We start from the raw sequence: 8,944 nt of genomic DNA, 5'->3' as shown, positions 1-8,944 counted from the left end.
TTCCTTAGACCACTAATATTTTATTTATTTATTTATTTATTTGTTACTTATATCCCACATTTTCCCACTCATGCAGGCGCAATGTGGCTCACAGAGAATTAAATAATAGTACAATCTTAATAGCTTAGTCAACATAAAGAAGTAGGTTGGAGGGAAGAAACTAACAACGTGAACTAGGTAGGGTAAGGGACAAGGGATGTTTTAATCAACATGGCAAGTTGAGTGGTAGTCTTGGCAAAGAGGAATGTCTTTAACAACTTCTTAAAAAGGGCATGATCCTCTTGAGTTTTAAGGTGACGAGGTAGTGCGTTCCAGTATTTGGGACTCCAATAACAGAAAGACGAGGCAAAGATTTTCTTATACTTGACTCCCTTACAATTCGGAAAATGGAGGTGGAGATAGGACCGAGCAGCAGGGTTGGCATTTCTAGGCGGGAAGGTCGATCAAGGGGAGCATGTAATCCGGGGAGGTCCCATAAATGATTTATGTGTTAGGGAGCAGATCTTAAAAGCGATGCGCTCCTGTACAGGCAGCCAATGAAGTTTAAAGCGCAGGGGTTCAGCATGTGCAAAACGCCTTTCTTTAAGGATGAGCCTCGCCGCAGTGTTCTGAGCCGTTTGGAACATTTTCAATAAGGAGGCCTGGCAACCCACATAATACCACTACAATAATCCAGGTGGGATAGGACAAGCCAGTGGACAAGGGTACGGAACAAGTCTCTGGGAAGGAGATATCTGATTCGCCGAAGTCTCCACATGGCCTGGAACATTTTTTTGGAGACTGATTGTACGTGATCAGCCAGATGGAGATGTGAATCCAGATGCACTCCTAAAAGTCTCAGGCTTTTAGTAATCGGGAGGGTAGAGCCCAGAACTGGAAGCATTGAGTCAGATATATTAGAGTGCGTGGACGAGAGGATGAGACAATGAGTTTTTTCCCTATTTAGCCTGAAGCGGAACACCCTGGCCCAATGTTCTAAAGTGGAGAAACAGGCATCTATGAGGTTGGTAACTTCTGATATTGTGGTTTGAAAAGGGATGTAGACTGTAATATCGTCCGCATAGATGAAAGGGTTGAGGTCCAGATTAGCAAGTGCTGTGGCTAAAGGCATCATCATAATATTGAATAGTGTCGGTGAGAGGGGAGAACCCTGAGGGACCCCACAGGAGGCATTCCACGATTCAGAAGTATTGGAATTCACCATTACCTGATAGGACCTAGAAGTCAAGAAACCCTTGAACCAATGTAAAACTGGCCCTCCTATACCAAAAGAATCCAGTAGATGGAGCAGGAGTTCATGATCCACCATGTCAAAAGCACTAGACATATCAATTGTAGCAGAAGAATTTTCCGTCCAACAGATAGTTCACGTCTAAAGTTGGATAAGAGGGTGACCAGGACGGTCTCTGTGCTGTAATGAACTCGAAAACCCTGATTGCGAATGGTGGAGGATATCAAAATTAGTCAAAAATTCGTTGAGCTGAACATTGACCAGACTCTCCATCAACTTGATAACTAGAGGTATGGAAGCCACTGGGCGATAATTTGAGATGACATCTGGTTTGATCTTTGGATTCTTTGGGATTGGGGTGAGAAGAATGTTTCCATGACCTGACGGGAAAAGTCCTGCGCTTAACATATAATTGAGGTAACAAGTCAGTTCTGCAATATAAGATTTTGGTGCGACTTTTAGGAGATGAGTCGGACATACATCTAATTTGCAGCTTTTATTTGTGAATTTTTGTAGAGCAGCATTCACCTTGTCAGGCAACAAGCGATTAAATTTTATCCAAAAGTAAAATTTTGGTAGGGATTCAGGTTAACATGGGGATGTTGATACCACTTCTAGTGCTCTTCGTACTGGCCTGTACTGCTGCCACTAACCAGGTGGGCCTGATTCCAAATAGGGAGAGTGAAACAAGACAAGGAGATCAATTAAACAGTAAACAGAAAATAAACGTGGTATTAACCTGATTATCCCCAGATATTACTCGCCTAATTCATTATTCCACATTGATCATCTGGTTGGCTTCTTCAAGGCCAATACGGTGTATAGTCAAATCATTTCATTGAAAACATACTTATTATCCATTATTAGTTAGAAATAATAGATCTGATTACATTCTTTCTCTTTTAAAAACCAGTATTTAACAATACGATAGTAACATAGTAACATAGTAGATGACGGCAGAAAAAAAGACCCGCATGGTCCATCCAGTCTGCCCAACAAGACAACTCATGTGTGCTACTTTTGTGTATACCCTACTTTGATTTGTACCTGTGCTCTTCAGGGCACAGACCGTATAAGTCTACCCAGCACTATCCCCGCCTCCCACCACTAGCTCTGGCACAGACCGTATAAGTCTGCCCAGCACTATCCCCGCCTCCCAACCACCAGCCCCGCCTCCCACTACCGGCTCTGCTATCCAATCTTAAGTCTCTAATTCAGATCCCACTGATTAAAGTAATCCCAGTTTTCACAGGCTTCACTCCTTTTAAAGTAATAATTGAGGAAATATTCCCTTCCATTTCTGAAATCAGAGCTAGATGCTCATATTATGGCTTCTTCCTAGCCCCACCCACCCAAAACTTGTCTAGCCCACCCTCAACGGGTGGCATTAACTGCTTCCCCCTCCCCACCCGCATGGCCACGCGGTAAGAATAATCTCCATGATGATACTTGATCCTTTTCCTGAGTGGTGACTCCTAATGTGAAAACTAGTATCACATAGTTATCACTTGGGTTATGTTTCCCTGTGTGTATCACTTTGCACTTATCCACGTTAAATTTCACCTGCCGTTTGGATTCCCACTGACACGGCTAGGACTGATTTTTTGGTAGGGATTCAGGTTAACATGGGGATGTTGATACCACTTCTAGTGCTCTTCGTACTGGCCTGTACTGCTGCCACTAACCAGGTGGGCCTGATTCCAAAGTAGTGGCACCACAGCCCACCCAAGCCCATTTGTGACTATCCTGCTTATTTTCGAACGAGAAGGCCGGCCATCTTCTGACACAAATCGGGAGATGGTTGGCCTTCTCCTAAAGCCGGCCAAATCAGTATAATCGAAAGCCGAGTTTGGCTGGCTTCAACTGCTTTCCGTCGCAGAGCCAGCAAAAGTTCAAGGGGACGTGTCGGCAGTCTACCAAAGGCGGGGCAGGGGTGTGGTTAAGAGATGGCCGGCTTCGGACGATAATGGAAAAAAGAAAGCCGGCCCCGACGAGCATTTGGCCCACTTTACTTGGTCCCTTTTTGTTTACGACCAAGCCTCAAAAAATTGCCCCAACTGGCCAGATGACCACCGGAGGGAATGGGGGATTACCTCCCCTTACTCACCCAGTGGTCACCAACCCCCTCCCACCCAAAAAAATATATAAAAAACATTTTTTTGCCAGCCTCTATGCCAGCCTCAAATGTCATACCCAGCTCCATGACAGCAGTATGCAGGTCCCTGGAGCAGTTTTAGTGGGTGCAGTGCACTTCAGGCAGGCGGACCCAGGCCCATCCCCCCACCTGTTACACTTGTGGTGGTAAATGGGAGCCCTCCAAAACCCACCCAAAACCCACTGTACACACATCTAGGTGCCCCCCTTCATCTCTAAGGGCTATGGTAGTGGTATACAGTTGTGGGTAGTGGGTTTTTGGGGGATTTGGGGGGCTCAGCACACAAGGTAAGGAAGTTATGTACCTGGGAGCAATTTGTGAAGGCCACTGCAGTGCCCCTAGGGTGCCCGGTTGGTGTCCTGGCATGTGAGGGGGACCACTGCACTATAAATTCTGGCTTCTCCCATGACCAAATGCCTTGGATTTGGCCGGGTTTGAGATGGCCGCCATTAGGTTCCATTATCGGCGAAAACCAATGGCGGCCATCTCTAACACTGGCGATCTCTAAGGGCAGGCCAAATCTTGAGATTTGGGCATCCACGACCGTATTATCAAAATGAAAGATGGCCGGCCATCTTGTTTCAATAATACGGTCAGGTACTCCGCTTGACGGGGCCGGCGTTAGAGATGGCAGCCCTTATAGATGGCCAGCCCCGTTCGATTATGGCCCTCCATGCCTCTGCACAGTCTCCCAGTATCGCAAGGTCTTCCTGCAGTCCTTTTTGGTACTCTTTCTTATTATGACCATCTCCTCTTGGTTTTTCCATCTGGGATGCTCAGGGGTTGGGCTGCAGGAAACTGCAAGCATTTGACAGGGTCATGGCTGCTTGTATAACCTGGTACCTTCTCAGCTCCTAAGAACTACATTGCGCGACCTGCTGCTTTAAATTGGGAAGTGTTGGTTGGGTAATAAATAGCCTTTGTGAAACTTCTTGATCCACATCTTGGCCTAGATTCTATATAAGGCGCCTAAAATATCAGCCAAAAAATTGCTATTCTATAAACCAGTTTTAAAGTTAGGTGCAGTTTATAGAATAGTGCTTATTCCTCTGGAATCATGCCTAACTTTAGGCATGATGCTACTTGTGCAGACAAATAGCACCGTACCATAGGGCGGTCTCTTCTGAGTGTATGTACGTGCTATTAAGTGCTATGCCACCGGGCAGAAAGAAATGAGTTTGCCTTAAAAGTGGTGGTTTATCTGAGGGCTCTCTTTTCAATAATTTTCAAAAAAATAACAATATAAAAAAGAGGGGGTCCATTGTTTGGTACGGTACTATTTGCACAAGTAGCATCAGATCTTTGGTTGAGTAGGTTTTGTTGTTATGTGTACCAAGGATTGAGGGGAGTTTTAGTGTTTCATTAACTTTAGGCATGTACATTTGCACCAACTGAAACATAGTGCAAATCCTCACATCTAACAGGCACGGATTCTCCCTTATTTTAAATTCTAGGAATGCTCCAGATCTACCCATGACTCTCTTATTTCTGTGCCCCCTTTTTGGACTCATGTATAAAATTTAGGCATGGATCTGGTGCCTAAATTTATGCACTCATATTTCAATTAAATCGAATTAGTGCCAATAATTGCTTGTTAACAAGCTAATTATCAGCACTAATTAGCTCATTATTCAATTGCATTTCGCATGCACCCAAATTTGCGCGTGCAAATTTTAGCGCTTTTTATAGATTTCGGGGGCTTACGTCTGTCCCTATCTGTTAGGCTGTAGATTAATAAGTGCTTTCATTTTTGTACCATGAGAAGTTCTGCTTTCGCTCTATGATTCTCATGGGCAGGACAGCAGCTAAATGAGTTTGGATAAATAAGTGAATAAAAATGAATACTTTGAAAAGTAATGATTAATTTGTAAATTATTCTTACAGACTATAATGACTTCTAGAGACACTGTATTCTCCTCTGAAGATGATAACAGTTTGTATTTCACGTACAGCGGCAAGTCAAACATTCTAGAGGTCAGAGACCTCAACTATCAGGTAAAAGTTCTGTTTGTGTTTAGGGGAGGGTGTGAGTTTTAAAAATAACTTGTTGATTGAATAGAACTCAACCATTTTCTGGTGATAGGTTGGTAGATTTGTAAAATGATTACGTGATAGGAATAATTGTGCAAACGTTGATTCACTGTATACGTTCGCAGCATTTTTAGGAGTGCAGAGGAAGGATACGATCCTTATCACCACTGAGGAATAGTTATTTTTTATTATAGGAATATGAATACTGACTTTTATGCACTGTATTATTGAGTTTAAAAGTAATTGTGAATCAAACAGAAAATAGATTGAAAAACTATTGAACATCACTCTTATTTTTGCTTATACTGATCCTTCTTTATAAGAAACCTCATAATATCATACTGAAGTCCTATACCCAGATTAATTCTTGAACTGTAGCATGGAAATTCTGTTATAGCCAAATTCACATTGAGGGTCATTTTATAACAGGTCGCCTAGGTTGGAAGACCAAGTAGCATTTGGACGTTTTGCTTGCCAGAACTTTCAAATTACTGTTTTCAAAACCTACTTTGTAGATGTTTGTCTATGCAATTCATCGGCAGTGCATCCAATCACAAGTGGGCATGTCAGGAGCGTGCTGGGATGAGATTAGGACGTTCCTAACACTGAGACATTTTCTGCCATGATGGAACAAAACCAAAATGTTCAGGACTAAAACCAAGACATTTTGAGCTAGACTTGTTTTAATAAAGACTAAGCCACAAAAAACGTACCCAAAATGACCACTGGAGGAAAAAAGGAATGAACCCCTTACCCCCCTTCTGGTTACTGACCCCCCCCCCCCCAACCCCCAAAGATGTGAAAGAAACAGTACAGCTTCTATGACAGCCTCAGATGTTATAGCCAGTCCTATTAGAGCAGCAAACAGGTCCATGGAGTAGCCTAGTGGTCAGTGCAGGACTATAACCCTGTGAGTGAATTAAAGTGACTAATGGCTAAAGAAAAACATTACTAATGTAGGCTCAAGGAGTGACCATATTGATATTCAACAGACAACACATCTCCAGAAGCAACTCTAAAGCTCTTAGCTTGTAGGTTCAAGGTGAAACAAGCTGGGAAGATAGATGTAGTTCACTGGGACAAATGATCAATAGACAGTGGTCCACTAAATCAGATGCATTTGATAGATCAACAGACCTGTCGCTTCTTCCTCTTTAACATCAGCAAAATTCGCCCTTTCCTCTCTGAACACACCACCCGAACTCTCGTCCATGCTCTCATTACCTCTCGCCTGGACTACTGCAACTTACTCCTCACCGGCCTCCCACTTAGCCATCTATCCCCCCTTCAATCTGTTCAGAACTCTGCTGCACGTCTCATATTCCGCCAGAACCGATATACTCATATCATCCCTCTCCTCAGGTCACTTCACTGGCTTCTGATCAGATACCGCAATCAATTCAAGCTTCTCCTTCTTACCTACAAATGCGCTCAGTCTGCTGCCCCTCACTATCTTTCTACCCTCATCTCCCCTTATGTTCCCGCCCGTAACCTCCGTTCACAGGATAAATCCCTCCTCTCAGTACCCTTCTCCACCATCGCCAACTCCAGGCTCCGCTCATTCTGCCTCGCCTCACCCTATGCTTGGAACAACCTTCCTGAGCCCCTACGTCTTGCCCCATCCTTGGCCACCTTTAAATCTAGACTGAAAGCCCACCTCTTTAACATTGCTTTTGACTCGTAACCACTCGCCTCCACCTACCCTCCTCTCTTCCTTCCCGTTCACATTAATTGATTTGATTTGCTTACTTTATTTATTTTTTGTCTATTAGATTGTAAGCTCTTTGAGCAGGGACTGTCTTTCTTCTATGTTTGTGCAGTGCTGCGTACGCCTTGTAGCGCTATAGAAATGCTAAATAGTAGTAGTAGTAGTAGTACCTGTAAGGACGGTTTCAGTAATTTAAGTTATTCTAAAACCAGATTGTCGTGGTTATAATCTCCACCGTTTGTCAGTGTTCTTGGAGGTGTGGAGACTGTTCCCTCTTCTTCTTTCCTCTTCTTTATCATTTTTAAACATCTCATTAATTTTGTGATTTATTTTTTTTTTTTATTGACATGGCTTTGTGTTTGTTTCAGGTAAACTTAGCTGCTCAGATCCCATGGTACGAGAAGCTAGCAGAGCTTAAAATGCCTTGGGAATGGAACACAGGCCCAGATGCTCATATGATGGCCATCCAGAATCTGAATTTTAAAGTGAGCAGTGGTCAGATGCTTGCTGTTATTGGAAGCTCAGGTAACGTACCATGGTTCTGTGTGTGCTCCATGGAGGTGGGGTTCTTATTCATTTTCATAAGAGCTTGCAGAGGCAGCAGTGACCCGCCCTGGGTGGCAAGCAAGCTACGTATGCCACTGGCTAGCATTCCTCTCTGGGAGAATACATATCTTTGGGGTGGAGGGTTAGGAAGAGAATTCTCTATTACTGATTAAGTTTCAGCATTCTGAGTGGATTCTATAAAGTTGCGTAGCACAAAGTTGGGTGTGCAAGTTATAGAATAGTACCAGTTGTGCACCTCTTAATTGATAAATTAGGGGCCAATTAGTCTTAAGTACCATTAATTGGTGCTAATTGGCACTAATTGTCGCTTCTTTATCTACAACATTAGCAAAATTCGCCCCTTCCTTTCTGAATACGCTACCAGAACCCTTATCCAAACCCTTGTCACCTCTTGCTTGGATTATTGCAATTTACTTCTCACTGGTCTTCCATTCAGCCATCTCTCTCCTCTCCAGTCTGTCCAAAATTCTGCAGCACGACTTATTTTCCGCCAAAATCGTTATACCCACACTAGTCCACTCCTCAAGTCACTTCACTGGCTCCCTGTCCGCTTCCGCATACAGTTCAAACTTCTCTTACTGACCTTTAAATGCATCCATTCTGCAGCCCCCCCATTACCTCTCCACTCTCATCTCTCCCTACATTCCTCCCTGTGAACTCCGCTCACTGGACAAATCTCTCTTGTCGTCCCCCTTCTCCTCCACTGCTAACTCCAGACTTCGTTCCTTTCCCCTCGCGGCACCTTATGCCTGGAATAGCCTTCCTGCGCCTATACGTCTAGCTCCATCTCTACCTGTTTTCAAATCTATGCTGAAAACCCACCTTTTCACCACTGCTTTTGGCTCCTAGCCACTACTCAATTGCCCTCCCCTTGCTACTTCTCACCCAGTACTTCCCTCGCCCTTAATTGTCTTGTCTGTCTGTATTTTTAGATTGTAAGCTCTATTGAGCAGGGACTGTCTCTCTGTATCAGGTGTTCAGCGCTGCGTGCGTCTGGTAGCGCTATACAAATGCTAATAATAATAATAATAATAATTAATTTGCAATTACACAAGTAACTGCACTTAGGTACTATTCTGTAAACCTAGAGCCATGTGTTTACTCTGCCCCTGGAGTGTCCCCCAAATAGATAAGTCAGGAAAGGACAGAAGAAATACAGGTCAGGGTTATAAATCTAGCACATGGACCAAAGAAGAGATTCTATAAGAGATAGGAAGTCAGTGGCAGACACAAAAAAAAGGAGTCACATGAT

At 43.6% G+C, this 8,944-nt stretch overlaps 1 protein-coding gene across 1 annotated transcript in view; it reads left to right on the top strand.

Annotated features, from left to right (window-relative positions):
* Positions 1 to 2,856: 2,856 nt before the first annotated feature.
* LOC115459335 (ATP-binding cassette sub-family G member 8-like) overlaps positions 2,857 to 8,944 on the top strand; it is a 64,900-nt gene continuing 58,812 nt past the window's right edge. The window contains exons 1-3 of the mRNA XM_030189177.1: positions 2,857 to 2,919; positions 5,271 to 5,381; positions 7,494 to 7,650. Of these exons, the coding sequence (XP_030045037.1) occupies positions 2,857 to 2,919; positions 5,271 to 5,381; positions 7,494 to 7,650 (331 nt within the window). The remainder of the gene's footprint in view (positions 2,920 to 5,270; positions 5,382 to 7,493; positions 7,651 to 8,944) is intronic.

Source organism: Microcaecilia unicolor, unplaced genomic scaffold (genome assembly GCF_901765095.1).
Source record: "Microcaecilia unicolor unplaced genomic scaffold, aMicUni1.1, whole genome shotgun sequence".
Taxonomy (NCBI): Eukaryota; Metazoa; Chordata; class Amphibia; order Gymnophiona; family Siphonopidae; genus Microcaecilia; species Microcaecilia unicolor.
Note: the sequence above shows the minus strand (reverse complement) of the source record. Positions and strands in the feature narration are given on the sequence as shown.